The following is a 16,133-nucleotide window of genomic DNA, read 5'->3' as shown; positions in this document are numbered from 1 at the left end:
TCAAAGGAGTCTTGGTAGTACAGTGGTTTAATGCACCCTGTTATTAACACAGCTGCCTGCAATTTCTGCAGGTTCGAAACTTACCAGGCTCAAGGTTGACTCCTTGAGGTTCCATCCTTTCTAAGGTAGGTTAAATGAGGACCCAGTTTGTGAGGGCAATAAGCTGACTTTGTATAAATATACAAAAGTATGAAGGCTATTGCTTAATGCATTGTAAGCCGCCCTGAGTCTCCGGAGAAGGGCGGCATATAAATCAAAATTAAAAATAAAAAAAAAAATAAAAAAAGGCTGAAGTGGCCCTTGGATCATTAAAAGTTGTGCCTGGCTGCTTTCAAGGGGACTCTGGAGCAGCCAGGAGCTCCATGTTGGATGGCAGCCAATGCTCTGAAAAAAGATGACGTACACCTGTTTCTTGATCATAATATCTCCCAACTTGATCAAAAGTCAACAAAAGAAGGGCAGTGACACACATTTTTTAAAAAATCAGTTGCATTACTTAATTTTTTATATTGTTCCCATGAGGATAACAAGTAAATCTGTTGGAGGAAAAAAATGTCTCTTAGATTTATAGGCCATGCCATTTGGAAATTCTGGAAGTTACAGACCAGATATATCTTAAGGGTGCTATAGATGGCAGCTACAAATTCCCTTGCATTAACTGCCTTGGTATTAGAAATTTTGGTTGAGTGTATTGCCAAGAAAACTCATAGAGCTTGGCCATGTAGCCTGTAGGGCTCATGACAAACTTATAAAGCCAAAGCAACAGAGTTTTTCTGTACATTCCTGGCAAAGGATCCCAAGGCCAAGCTTAGACACCAGTATAAGAAACCTATCACCAACCTAGACAGAAACCAGGGTAGGAAGATCATAACGGTACTTGAATAGTGTGTTTTCTCTGGTCTTAGACACCACTAGAGGGAACCAGGGCTTAAAATTACAGTCTCTCACAACAATACCAGATTTAAGTCCCTAATTCCTACCCCATTATTAATGTTATTGAATAGGCTATCCATTTTCATAATGTGTTCACATGTTCATGAGGGCTTTAAGGCTTTTTCATAGCCTTAAAGATGGCACATGTCTCAGTAGCTTGGATCTTGGATTTGGGAGATCAAGGACTTCTTCTTTTCATAGATAGGCAGGGCTGAAATTCAGCAGTGGAGGCCATTTTTATTGGTTATGCTCTTCCCGTTTTGACAGTTGGGAAACCAAAGGAACTGTCATTGAACAAAGACATGAGTGAATACTTTCTTCCAAATGATTCTAAAAGTAATTCTTTGCATCCGAGGAAGGTGGCACTAAGGGGCCATACAGTATATCCTTGAGCTGGCTTTAGTGTTCCTGCTATCAAATTCTTCTATAGCATCCTTTTGTAATCTTTGCCCCGGGATTATGGAGTTATAATGTGCTATATTCTCTTGGCATCAAGTTTTAGTGTTGGCTTTATAAGTTTATTTTATAATAAACTTGGCCTCTTTTTAAAACCTAAGAGGAAGAGTGTTTAGTTACAGAATTGTAGCTGAGGTTTTAGGTCTAGAACTACATTTCATTTTAATCCAAGTTAAAACTATTTTTTAAAATAACTATTGCTTATTTAAAGTGACAAAGTTTAAGACAAGTTAATAATACTTATGTAATTAATGGGGAAATGGAACCAAACAATGGAATACCATAATCGGATTACAGGATCCTTGTTGGAAGATCCCAAGGAAGGATTTGAAGACACGTGATAACTTTGCTGAAACTAAGCAGGACTAGATTCAGCTATTTGGCTAGGAGACTGTCTGGGACATGGACTCTATAACAGAAAGACTGAATGTTACTATGCAATAAAAGAGTTCCTCATATAAATGATATGGTGGCCTTGTCCTTTGTTGTTGTTTTCTGATTTTTATCAGACGAGCATGTGATTTTCAAACATGGTGGATTTACAGTATAACCTCTTTGCTTCTTTCTGTCACATGGGTGTAATTATGTGGAACAGACAGCCGGAGGAATGGTGAGATGACTTTGCTGGGCTAGATGAGCCTTTTAAAAAAAAAGGAAGGCTGTTCTCAACTGCCTTTAATGCCATCTTTCTTTCCTCCCTCAGCCAGATATCCAGCCATCAAGTCTCTAATGGGTTCAGATCCCCATTTAAAATGGATTGTGACAGGAATGGTACTCACTCAGCTTCTTGCCTGTTACCTGATGAGAAATTTAGCCTGGAAGTGGGTTTTCTTCTGGGCTTATGGTTTTGGGGGCTGCATCAACCACTCTATAACACTAGCAATCCATGACATCTCTCACAATGTTGCCTTTGGCAACAAGCAGACTAAGTGGAATAGGTGGTTTGCAGTCTTTGCCAACTTGCCTGTTGGATTACCTTACTCTGCCTCTTTCAAGAAGTACCACATTGATCACCATCGATACCTTGGCGGAGATGCTTTGGATGTGGACATTCCTACTGATTTTGAGGGCTGGTTCTTCTGTACTCCATTTCGGAAGCTAATCTGGATTGCCATCCAGCCATTTGCTTACAGTTTGAGGCCGCTATATGTCAACCCCAAAGCAATTACTGAGATGGAGATATTTAATGCCTTGGTACAATTCTCCATTGACCTTACAATCTTTTATTTGTGGGGTTGGAAGCCTATTGTTTATTTAATAGCAGGAACGATCCTGGCCATGGGTTTGCACCCTATTTCTGGGCATTTCATAGCGGAGCATTATATGTTTTTGAAAGGATATGAGACATATTCGTACTATGGACCCCTCAACTGGATCACCTTTAATGTTGGCTATCATATGGAACACCATGATTTCCCCAGCATTCCTGGATCTAGGCTGCCAATGGTAAGCATTGATATTCCTTCCTTTCAATGTTTCAAATTGTTTGTGACTATTGCTTATTAAACTTCTTCAAAATCCCTATTATGTGATGTGACAGGGAGGAAGAATAACAGAATTAAAGCATGCAGAATGAAATAGTAAAAGACAGTTGAAATAGCTTCTAACACCAAAATATGGTTGGGAATGAGAGGAAAAATTATAGATATTAATGAAAAATACTGATTATCAGTGTGAAATCAGATGTATGGTAAATAATGGTTCTTGTTTTTCCACTGGATTATAAATTATAAATTCTCTACCTTTTGGTGATTCATCTGCACATATTTTTACACACCCTTCCGAAGGAAAATAGCACACCTCTGGCCTATATTGCATTCCAACCCCTGCAAACAACCACACCCACCCACCTCCCAGTATGTACCACACTAGAATATTATTTGTATAACCTCTCTTAAAAAGTACCTACTTTCAAGAATTAAACATTAATTTTTGCTTGTTTTACTAGACCAAAAATGAATGCCCATGTAATTTTTCCACAATTTACAGCACTGTGCAATTACAAAATCATTGCCTAAAGGGCATGTGCCTTGCACCTGTTGTTCCCTCCCCAAACCCCACATGACATATGCCCTTATATACTAATAAATGAGGGCTTGGAGCATGGATTCCACAAAGTAAAAATGCATTGTATTGTATTCTGTAGGACCCCTGAATTGTTGTGTACTGTGCATGTAGACCAGGGGTGAAATGCTCCTGGATCGGACCAGATCACCCAGTCCGGTAATGATCTTGGGCAGTGGATTGGTGATCTGGTAGCAATGGAGGAGCAAAGCTCCGCCCACCCACCCGGGGGTCATTACTTCCTGGTCTACGCATGCACGTGATGTGCGTGGCGCGTGCACTTCTGAACCGGTAAGGAAGGTAAGTAGATTTCACCCCTGATTTCATTATCAAATATTCTGATCTGTGGATTTTAGCTTTCTAACTTCGATCACTGTTGTTGTGAGACTTGGATAAGCACCAAATGGTTGCAGACACTTGGATTGAGATAAACAGAAGGGCAGTTCTCTAACTGTGGCACCAGAATGACCATCTTGCAAATTCTGATATCCTCCCCGCTGCTGTGGTGGGCCTGTCAAATTATAAAGCATTCATTCATTCTCCAGAAAGGCCTTGTGAAGTTAATGCCCACTATCCTTCTGATGTTCTTAGGATGCTCCCTACCACCCCATTTGGCTAAAGAGATCATGCTAAAAATGGATGCTTAGCTTTACAACATGGCAGCTTTCCATTTAAATTGGTTTAACTGAACCTGTTAAAAAGCCCTTTTATTTTAAAAGTAAATGACTTTAGAAAAGGTAAATATGTGGGATAGGAACCTGGCATGTGCCGAGGGAATTGACGATGTCTCTGACGTATTGGGAGTTGGGGGGTATCCCTCTGGAAAGCCTGTTACAAACCATGTTTTTTCTAGTGTGAGTTTCTGATTTTGGTTTAACACATTTGATTTTAAAGATTATTTTGTGAAAACTCGTATCGCCCTTAACCATACCTTCAGTTTTGGGGAGTCTTAAGCCATGTTATAATATGGATAGCTATTAAAGAAGTTAAACACATGGGCAGGCAGTGGGAAATAACTTCTCCAACATTCCAATAATAAAAGATTATGTGAATATTATTTATTCAGTCAAGGAGTGGGCAAAAGCTCAGTTTGTATGCAGTGGAACTACTATCTTCGCTTCTGCTAACTGCCGACTGACTGCAATTTGACAGTTCAAATCCCACCAGGCTCAAGGTTGACTCAGCCTTCCTGCCTTCTGAGGTGGGTAAAATGAAGACCCAAATTGTTGGGGACAATAGGCTGACTCTGTAAACCACTTAGAGAGGGCTGTAAAGCACTGTAAAGTGATATATAAGTCTAAGTGATATTGCTATCCCTTCATACACTCTTGTCTTTGGGCACATCCTTGCCAGACTTTCTCCTCCATCTTTGTTTACACATTTATGGTATAGGATAAAAGAGTAATCTAGCTTTGATCTAGTTTTTTGGTAACACATTTGGTAACCTTCCCTTCATTAGCATTCCTGTTATGGAATGAAAGACCTTGGGACATAGGGCAAAGAAACCCTGCCAAGGGGAGACGGCATAGCCAGCATCTGGAGGCAAGAGGCTCAGAAGAAATTATTTATTTATTTTTATTTTTATTTATTTTATCATATTTATATACCGCCCTACTCCCAGGGGACTCAGGGCGGTGAACAGCTAAGATAAAAATACAATAACATACAAAAGTTAAAAGCTACTTAATTTAATTTAAGCTATTTAAATTAGTGATTCATACAGGTTTAATATTTGTAAGAAAATTGGTAACCTATTAAAGAAGTAAGAGCCTGATGGGAGACACTCATAGTGTTTTTACATAAATAGGAATAAACAAACCAATTTTTTCCAGAACATAAAAAACATTGAAATCTAATCATTGTTCTAATAAAAAATATAGCTTGATTTTTTTTTATAAAGCACCAAACATCAAACACTGCTTCAAGGTTACAAATGCCATTCACCCCCCCCCCAAACACATATGCAGATGTACACAAACGTTCTTACTATTTTCATTACACAGAAAAAAAAACCCATACTTGCGTAATATTTGTTTCTATGATTCTTCATATCATGTTATCTTTTCCCCACTTCTGTTCAATTTAGCTCTGCTAACTAAAGGGTTACAAGTCCTATCATACTTACCAGCATTGGGGAGGCTACAGTATGAATTCATAGTGATATCCTTGGCATCATGACCCTCATGTCAGAGCCTAGTTATCTAGTCCATGCTCCAGGCTTTTTATAGCATCCTCAAAAATAAGCTATAAGCAATTTGATATTCCTTAAAAATGCTTGATTAGACAAATAAGAGGAAGCATAAGTTTAGTCTAGCACTGATGATGTTACCTATTTGAATAATGAAACATCTGCAAGAAAGCAATCAAGGACCCTTCCCCTCCCCAAAAGGAAGCATATGGATTGATACAGCTATCTAGAATATTTCTGTATCTGACATTATAGAATAAGTGAACTGGCTATGTGTTTCTGTGGATTATAGTAACTGCAGGTTGAAGTTATCTAATAAACAATAGTGGTTCAGCTTAATAAATCCAATGTATTTGTGAAGTTTCCGAAAGATACCCTAATTAATTCATGAGCCATGAGCCGAACTTCAAAAGAAATACAGTCATTTATTAGAAGCACCATTTCGGCAATATTCGGATTCAGTTAGAACTAATCCCATGTAGATTTACGTTCCCCTATGACCCTGTCTCTCCCCTCCTCTCTGGCCATGTCATAAATCACATTCTCCAATTAACCACTTTGGCTGGCTGTGAAATCCAACACCCTTCTTCTGATTGCGGTCAGGAAGGATGTATGGAATGCACTTCAGTTAGGGAAATCAATGTGTTGTGGCCCCGCCCTCTGAGCCTATCCCATCGGAGGAAGAAAGCTCCGAGCATGAGGAAGAGGAGTCAGCCAGGCCTCCCTCTCCAGGCCCCTCGCCTCTGGCACTGTCTCAGGTGCCGGCCAAGGGAGAGGAGATTAGCAGGGAGACAGGTGTCTCGGATGAGAGTGAAGGAGAGACATCATTCCTGGACGCACGCCTCCGAAGGCGTGATAAACGATTGCAGCAGCTCAGGAGGCGTGCTAGGGATTAGAACTGAGTCACTGGACCACACCCCAGAGACTATATAATAGAGGGTGGTGGCCAGTGATCCCTGTGACGAACAAAAATAAACCTTGGATAGTCACTAAAGCATCGTCCGAAACTGCGGAGAGGAATATTATTTTCTGTTGGACTCTTGTACGCTGAGTATATTATCTTTCTGTTCCTGTGGAAATAAAATCACTTGGCAGACGGTGTGTATATCGCTGCCAAGTTGGAGATAAAGACCTGGGTGTGTGCCAAGTGCTTCCTTAACCCTTGGCTGGCTGTGTTTGTGTGTGTGTGTGGACGGGGACAGATCACAATCAGCTCTATCAGTTCTCCCTCCCTCCTGCTCATGGCAACTTGAAAGCTTTGCAAGTTGACAGTATTCTTCTTTGCACTCTTTCGAACTTTTTTCGAGTTCCCTCCTGCAAATTATTTTGCTACTACTGAATCTCAATTCTCTGACTTTTATTCATTCTTCTGTTAAGTTGACTTGTATCAGATATGAAAGTCCTTGAGACATCTATAGGCAGTGGTGGGATTCTGCCGGTTCTAGGGGGTTCGGCTGGACCCTTTGTTAAATTGCTGGCTCGCCCCACCCCTTGCCCCGCCCCTCCGCACTACTATTTATTGCCAATAAATGGGGGGGCGAGCCAGCAATTTAACGAACGGTTTGGTGTTTTTTTGTAATTTATTGGCCCCGCAGCACACCGAACCGTTTGTTAAATTGCTGGCTTGCCCGCCCCTCGCCCAGCCCTGCCTCCCATCTGCACGGCGTCAGCCTACCCTAACCCAGGGCTGGGCAATTGTGGCTCTTTTACAATGTTTGGACTTCAACTCCCGCCTAGCCCATTCTGGAGAATTGTGGAGAATTCTGGGAGTTGAAGTCCACAAGTCTTAAAGCTGCCAAGGTGGGAGACATCAAGCATGAAGCTGGCCAAGTATCCTCCTTGAAAGACAACAGTTGAACATCAGGAGAGCTGTAAGAGGGCAGGGCTACATTTGGAAATTTTCACATTTTTGCAGGTGGCATTACGATCTGGTGTCTGCAATGGAGAGCAAAATCCGACATATTTGCGGGACAAGGCAGCCCTCATCTCCTGTTGCTTGGGACTCAGAGCGGTAAACAGCGTCTGGTTCGGGGAGCAGCCGGATTTTGCTCTCCATTGCTCTCTTGGCCCCCTGCAAGCTCTCATCTCTCGAGGAGCGCTCCCTGAAGCGGCACGGGAAACTTTGGTTGGGCTTCTTGAGAGATGAGAGCTTGCAGGGGGCCAAGAGAGTAATGGAGAGCAAAATCCGGCTGCTCCCCGAACCAGACGCTGTTTACCGCTCCGACTCGGCAGGAAACGAGGGCTGCCTTGCACCGCAAATATACCGAGGTGTTTTTTTTTTGCTCTCCGTTGCAGACACCAGATCGGCCCCCTGCAAGAGAATGAGAGAGAGAGAGTGGGGGAGAGAGAGAGAAAGAGAAAGAGGGGGGAGAGAGAAAGAGAATGAGAGAAAGGGGGAGAGAAAGAGAAAGGGGGAGAGAGAAAGAGTGGGGGAGACAGAGAAGGGGGAGAGAAAGAGAATGAGAGAGAGAGTGGGGGGAGAGAGGGAGAGAAAGGGGGAGAGAGAATGAGAGAGTGGGGGAGAGAGGGAGAGAAAGGGGGGAGAGAAAGAATGAGAGGGAAAGAGTGGGAGAGAGAGGGGAAGAGAGAGAAAGAGGGGGAGAGAGAAAGAGAATGAGAGGGAAAGAGTGGGAGAGAAAGGGGGAGAGAAAGAAAGGGGGGAGAGAGAGAAAGGGGGGAGAGAGAAAGAGGGGGGAGAGAAAGAGAGAACGAGAGGGGGGAGAGAGAGAGAAAGAGGGGGGGAGAGTGCCTGAAGGACCCTATCCCGTCACTGGGAGTCCAGGTGTTTCAGCAAGTGACGCGCTGGATTCGTATTAGTGGTCCACGAAATTTAAAATTATGAACTTGGTGTCCCTGAGGTCCAAAACGTTGGGGACCCCTGCTCTGGAGGATTTAAGTAGCTTAATTGTGCTTGCTTGCCAATACCAGAATTACAGAGTTGGAAGGGACCTTTGGAGGTCTTCTAGTCCAGAGATCTCCAACCTTGGCAATTTTCTCTGCCTGGGCCTGATGCTTCCTGAGAGGCAGGGGGTCTCTCCGAATGGGACCCCCTCCCCAAAAGGCTGACCCCAAAGCCCTAGCTCAGAGGTCTTCAAACTTGGCAGCTTTAAGACTTGTGGACTTCAACTCCCAGAATTCTCTAGCCAGCATAGCTGGCTGGAGAATTCTGGGAGTTGAAGTCTGCCAGGTTTAAAGTTGCCAAGGTTGGAGATCTCTGGACTAGAAGATAAATGATGACCGGTCAAAAGTGCGAGGACCGGTCAGAAATCACTTTTTTCAGCCCTCTGAGTAGTCCCTATGTGCATATGGACTACTCAGAGGGCTGAAAAAGTTATTTTTGACCGGTCCTCGCACTTTTGACCAGTCCTTGAACTTACGACTGTCCTCACATTTTACGTTTTGCACCCTATCTTGTCACCGTGGTGAAGAGAAGTACTGGTGAAATGATTGACACGGTTGTTAAGAATGCCGCAATGAGTATAAATGTGAGGATGGTCATAAGTGCGAGGACCGGTCAAAAGTGCGAGGATCAGTCAGAAATGACTTTTTTCAGCCCTCTGAGTAGTCCCTATGCACATAGGCACGCCCACCCGGTCACATGACCAGCTAGCCATGCCTACCCAGTCACATGACCAGCTAGCCACACCCCCAACTAAGCCACGCCCACAGAACCGGTTGTTAAAAAAATTGAATCCCACCACTGTCTATAGGTTGCAATTTCATTGACCGAGTTCAGATCATTGACCTTAGTAGCTGAGGTTGAAGCTGGACTTCATCTATCTGGAAAGTCAGTGGAGAGCCTAAGCAAGCCAGGGTGGTGTTACCTGCATCTGTCATTAGAGACTGACTTTGTTTGTATTAACCCTATATTAAGTAAATTAGGACTTGGAAAACAGGTCCAAATGTCTGAATTTGCACACCTAGATCTAGTCAGTAATGATGCTGGCTGCATACAATGCACTGAGCTATTCAACAGCACTTTAGCCGATGTGTTATAAAAATTCTACATCTTCTATTTTTCATATGAAATGTACAAAGGCTAGTACATTGCTTTAGGATGCTTTAGGAAGGAACCACATTAGGAAATGGTTGTTCCATATGGAATCCTATTTCTTTCAGAAGAAAGGAAATCAAAATGATAACACAGCAATCATAGTGAATGCCCATTGGGAACAAATCCTAAATATATGATATATTATAATCTATAATAATTTTTTTTATTTGATTTATATGCCGCCATTCTCCAGAGACTCAGGGCAGCTTACAATGCATTAAGCAATAGCCGTCATATTTTGTATATTTATAAAAGTCAGCTTATTGCCCCCACAATCCGGGTCCTCATTTTACCTACCTTAGAAAAGATGGAAGGCTGAGTCAACCTTGAGCCTGGTGAGATTTGAACTTGCAGTAATTGCAGGCAGCTGGTGTTAATAACAGTGCTTTAGTCTGCTGCGCCACCAGGGCTCAATATATAATGATATGATAAATCATATATATGAATTTGTGTCACCTATTGCTTCCCCCCTCCCCACGACTCTGCTACAAATCTTTCATTTAGCACAGAGACCCCCAACCCCTGCGAGTGCATGAAACGCCATTTGCCCAAGTGGTAGGTATGCGCGTGAAACCATCTCCTCTCCCTCCCTCCCTGATGCCGCCACCACTGCCAGTCTATAAAGGCAGAAAGGTTGGGGGCTGCTGATGTAGCAGCATGCATAACCTTCTAAACCTTTACTAAATTCCTTCCCAAACTTCACATTTTTCTGTAAATTGACCCAAAACATAAAAAGATTGTACTTTGGGGTATGGATACTAATGCCCTCAACCAATTTCTTTGGCTGTGACCTGATTATGACTTTCTATTCTGTTTACCCTGTTTAAAGATGGGGCATACCCAAAAGTTAGGGACGCAGTGGCTCAGTGGCTAAGATGCTGTGCTTGTCGATTGAAAAGTTGGCAGTTTAGCAGTTCAAATCCCTAATGCTGCGTAACGGGGTGAGCTCCTCTTACTTGTCCTAGCTTCTGCCAACCTAGCAGTTCAAAAGCACGTAAAAAAATGCAAGTAGAAAAATAGGGACCACCTTTGGTGGGAAAGTAACAGCGTTCCGTGTGCCTTTGGCATTTAGTCATGCCGGCCACATGACCATGGAGACGTCTTCAGACAGTGCTGGCTCTTCAGCTTTGAAATGGGGATGAGCACTGCCCCCTAGAGTCGGGATCTATATACAAAACAGCAGAGGTATGGGGGTGGGGGGAGAAGTGAAGCTGATGACCACTATTGAAATAAAAAGAGGTTGGGCTTTGAACACAGTTATGTATTGCCTGGCAAAGCATTACCAAAGAAAAGCTTGCAATAACGGTACTTGTGGTGTAGCTGGGTCTAGCCACCCTGTGGCATTAACTGAAATACATCTCCTGGCTTCCAGAAGCTGTTTTCCTTTTGGGGAGGTAGAGTAGCAGTATATACAGTAGTTTGTGATGAATGACCAAGTAGTTCTATTCATGAAACATACATAATGGTTTATCCATAGAATATTTATATACTTCTTTGAATTGGCCTGATACATCAGCTTCCCACAAGGACCAGTGGTTGCATAACAGTTAAAGTTGCTTATGTGGCTAGCTTATGTCAAGGCATCATGCAACAGTGGTGGGTTTCAAAACATTTTACTACTGGTTCTGTGGACATGGCTTGGTGGGTGTGACAGGGGAAGGATACTATAAAATCTCCATTCCCTCCCCAATCCAGGGGAAGGTTACTGCAAAATCCCCATTTCCTCCCGATCAGCTGGGACTTGGGAGGCAGAGAATAGATGGGGGTGGGTCCAGTCAGAATTTTTACTACCGGTTCTCCAAACTACTCAAAATTTCTGCTACCGGTTCTCCAGAACTGGTCAGAATCTGCTGAAACCCATCTCTGTCATGCAAATATACCCACCATTTTAAGAGTCAACTAATTTGCCAATATAAATCAGAGTTTGTGCTCATTCTCCATGAAGAAAGACAAAGAGCCTGATTGCATTTGAAAAGAGTTAATAGAGGTCAGATGTTAAACATTCATAAAACCTTGGAATTCCTTTCTGGGTGACTATTGTTTTGTCTGGCTCACTGCCCCTCAAATTAATAACTTATGTGGTGCTTCGGGATATTGGGTTTGGTCTGCAACAATCAGAAAAAAACAAGTACAAAAATCTGACAAACTAGGTTACACTCCAGGTAGGGTATGCTGACTGGAAACATTAGATTACATTTTATCACCAATTAACTTGACCTTTCACTTGAAGGACAAAAGCCTGTTGTGTGTAAAAACATGGAACTGGGTGCAGCAGAAACAGGGGTCGATTGAAGTCCATGCACTGAATTTAAAGAATGGATTTTAACTTGTACTGTTGCTCTTTGGTGTAAGTCATGTCTAAAAGTTACCCTCTTCCCCAATCATGTGGTTTACTGGAAGCTGCAGGTACTTCTTTTTAAAAAAAGGTCCAGAAGGTCCCCATCTTATCAGCTAGGAGCCTGATTGGTCAAACTGATTTAACCTCCCCTTCTGATTGGCAAAAATAAGTAATAAATCTGCGATTATCTTGCCACCATAAATAATTTCAAAGCAAACATGTTGTGTGTTTTGATCATTCTACTTAGGCCTGAATACCTTTAGATATATGGGCTTCAGGCATCAATATTCTCAGCAATGGCCCTTCAGTTGGCTGAAGAATTCTGGAGCCGGAGTTGAGGAAGACTGAGTTAGATGATAAAACTGCATCACTTGATTGGTGCTAAAAATGATTGTATCACCTTAAAAAATCTGAAGAAAGGGAGGCAGCAGTGGTCCTTTGCTTTCTCTGAATGGTCCAAGGTAAAACCATCGCCTTGCTATTTTTTCTTACCAATGAAATGACAAGTAATTTTATTTATCACACCTTAAGTAAAATGGAAAGGATTAACTTTTCTTCCATACAATGGCGTCCATGGAGATGGTTAAATCATGGCAGATACAGCATTGCAATCTAAACCCAGGGGTGAAATCCAAATTTTTTTACTACCGGTTCTGAGGGCGTGGCTTGGTAGGCGTGATAGAGGAAGGATACTGCAAAATGGTTAAGAGTCAGTGAAAATGTTATTTTTTTTTTAATAAAGAGAATGATGTTAGTGGTAGAAATTATATGTGAAAATGTTAAATGAAATAGACCAGTAGGTGCAATGTGAAAGAAAGAATGATTTTGGAAAAAGCATTAAATGGAGAGAAATAAGTAACATAAGCATTAATTGAAATTATGATGGAAAACTGAAATTGAATGTAAAATTGAATGAAATTGAAATGTTAAAAAATGATTTAAGTGTTATACTTGCAAGAAGTAAAGAAGAAAAAACATATTGTTAAAAGTAAAGAAGATAAAGGTTTGGAAGATTGTTTGGGTAAAAATTTAAAGGGAAAAATAGAATAAGATGAAATATACGGTTTATAATTAAAAAGATAACAGGAATTTTGTGAAATATACTTGATAAATGAAAGATCGGGGTTGCCTGGACTCCATAGTAGAAAATATTAAATTGAAGATGAATACAGCAATAGAGAGAGATGAGGAGAAGAGAGGTGGAAGGGAAGAGGAAGGAGAGAGAGGGAAGGGAGTGGGAAGAGAGGAGGAGAAGGAGAAGGGGAGGGGAAGTAGATAAGAGAAGAAGAGGAGGGGAAGAGAAAGTAGGAAAGAAAGAAAAGAGGGAGATGGTAGGTTGGAGGAGAAAGATTGTTATACAATAAAAAAAATGAAATGGAAGAAAGGCAACCCTGAACAAACACAAATATATTAAGATAAAGAATGAATTGTTAAAGAATAAAAGAGAATAAATATGAATAAGCAGGAAAATTAGAATTTCAGGGTGAATGAAGATGTTGTTTATATAAGTAAGCAAAGAAATATTGAGATATGATTTAAAAAAGGGAAAAAAGAAAATTGTGGCAAAAATTGTAATTGAATAAAATGTATTTGAATTTGATAAATTGTATAAGATAAGATATAGCCAATACTCTGTTCAAAAAAGATGTGGGTGAATGTTGGGGGGGGGGGGACCAATAAAACTTGATTTAAAAAAAAATCTCCATTCCCTTCCCACTTCTGGGGGAAGGATATTGCAAAATCTCCATTCCCACCCCACTCTGGGGCCAGCCAGAGGTGGTATTTGCCCGTTCTCCGAACTACTCAAAATTTCCGCTACCGGTTCTCCAGAACTTGTCAGAACCTGCTGGATTTCACCTCTGTGTAAGCCCCACCCCTTTCGTACATGAGCTCACATTACATAGACCTATATGGGTGTAAGGCAGCTTCAGTCATGTTGTGATGGCCACAAATGTGTCTGTTTTTTCAACCACCCCTGTGGATGCCACTGTTTTCATCAAAGGATAAAATAGAGCAGAGGGCTAAATAATGTTATGGATCTAAAATATTACTATGAGTAAGTGGGTAGTAATTTTTATCAATTGTGTACATTTTGTCTATGAGAACACTTTGGGATTGTGCTGCTCTGTTAATTGTATTACTTCCCTATTTAGCAGAGGGCTAAATTGTATTACTTCCCTATTTAGCAGAGGGCTAAATAATGTTATGGATCTAAAATATTACTATGAGTAAGTAGGTAGTAACTTTTATCAATTGTGTACATTTTGTCTATGAGAACACTTTGGGATTGTGCTGCTCTGTTAATTGTATTACTTCCCCATTCAAATTTATTCAGGTAAATTGCCTGAGTAGAGAAAGGGGGAAAGAAGCTGAAGACTTCTGATTTTTTAAAAAAAAATCATTTTGCTCATTCTTGTTTGATCACCTTTTCTCCAAATCCATATCATTTTATCTTTATCGTTCCTTAACTTTTATTTGTCTGACCTCTAGTCCCCTGTAAAGCCAGTTTGCTTACATTCTTCAGCTTTGTCCTCCCTCTCAATCTTCCCATTTTTCTCACAATTTTTATCCGCTTTTTTCTAGTACTTGTCTCTTCGTTTTAAACTGACTGATTCTTCATTCTTTGAATATGCTGAAATAATATACTTGGTATTATTGTATAACAAATAATTTATACTGTATTATGATACAATCTGGAATTTTAATAATACAATATTTTCATACTTTTTAAAAAATAATGACACTAAGAATTCTGTCTGTATTTGAAGTTTATGGAGTTATGACAGGAACTGGATCTATTTGTGTTTTTTATGCCCTGTAATCCAATATCAGAGCTGGTTTTAGAAGTGATGTTAAAAGTTGTCATGTTTTTGTAGTTCAGACGTTCATGTACATTATGGTTTTGATGTCTTAAATTTATGCCTCATCTCATCACCCACATTAGACTAAGTTGCCCCCAAGATGCTGTTCAAAAGGCAACTGAACTTTCTTGGTTGTTTTCCTTGAAAACGTTTTACTTCTCATCCAAGAAACTTCACCAGAACTGAGAACTGAAGAAGCTTCTTGGATAAGAAGCAAAATGTTTTCAAAGAAAAAAACCCAAGAAAGTCCATTTGCCTTTTGAACAGCATCTTTGGGACAACCATGAGCTGGATGATTGAGAATCTCCACAGACATTAGGCTAAGATCTTTACACCAAGGAAGGTGGTATTTAGGTGGAAGAAACAGGAGAGACTGTCATGAATAGATCATCTCAAAGTCACTGTTTTATGTGACAATTCCCTAGCAGAAGCAATGAGATAATTTAAAAGATCTGTCCTTGGCAATTTCTCAATGCATAGAATTTCAGAATTTCCTAATGAGGAAGCAGATAAATGTAAATTAGCAAAATCTGAAATACTCAGGTATGTTTAATTTTCCCACATTCATCAGGCGTGCAGGTTTGCCTGGTGGGCTTCTGTCTGGATATAATCTAGTCATGGTAGAAGGTTGGATGATTGGGGAGACATACGATAAAGAGTATCTGTTGTAGATGGATGTCCCCCCCCCGTGAAAGAGCAGGTATGCAGTCTTAAGGTCTTCTTTGACACTATGTCGGGTTTGACTTTGCAGATCAATGTGGTAGCAACAGGTAGCAAAAGCAGTCTTTTTCCAGCTGTGAATGCTCCATCAATAACACCTTTTCCAGAAAAGATCTGATTATTAATGCTCATTCTCTTGTTATGCGTTACGCATGGTCACTCATGCCCTCGTCACCTCCCGCCTGGACTATTGTAATGCTCTCTACATGGGGCTCCCCTTGAGGAGCACCCGGAGGCTCCAACTGGCGCAGAGTGCGGCCGCGCGGATGGTAATGGGAGCGTCATGGCGCTCCCATGTGACACCTCTCCTGCGCGAGCTGCACTGGCTCCCGGTGGTCTTCCGGGTGTGCTTCAAGGTTTTGGTTACCACCTTTAAAGTGCTCCATGGCTTAGGACCGGGTTATTTACGGGACCGCCTACTACCACCAATAGCCTCCCACCGGCCAGTACGCTCTCATAGAGAGGAACTCCTCCAGGTGCCGTGAGCCAAACAGTGTCGGCTGGTGGCTCCTAGGGGGA

The 16,133-nt window shown here is 41.4% G+C and overlaps 1 protein-coding gene across 4 annotated transcripts in view; it reads left to right on the top strand.

Annotated features, from left to right (window-relative positions):
• Positions 1-16,133, top strand: part of DEGS2 (delta 4-desaturase, sphingolipid 2) — a 35,938-nt gene that overhangs the window by 16,499 nt on the left and 3,306 nt on the right. For all 4 annotated transcript variants that reach the window (XR_011600287.1, XM_070941865.1, XM_070941844.1 and 1 more), the window contains exon 2: positions 2,093-2,835. Coding sequence is in view for 3 of the 4 variants with exons in the window: in XM_070941865.1 (XP_070797966.1) it covers positions 2,093-2,835 (743 nt within the window). In the remaining variant the exon portion in view is untranslated. The remainder of the gene's footprint in view (positions 1-2,092; positions 2,836-16,133) is intronic.

This window comes from Pituophis catenifer, unplaced genomic scaffold (genome assembly GCF_029215685.1).
Source record: "Pituophis catenifer annectens isolate HBS135680 unplaced genomic scaffold, rPitCat1.0.hap2 SCAF_1, whole genome shotgun sequence".
Classification (NCBI taxonomy): Eukaryota; Metazoa; Chordata; class Lepidosauria; order Squamata; family Colubridae; genus Pituophis; species Pituophis catenifer.
The sequence above is the reverse complement of the archived record's forward strand: the minus strand, read 5'-3'. Positions and strand labels throughout refer to the sequence as shown.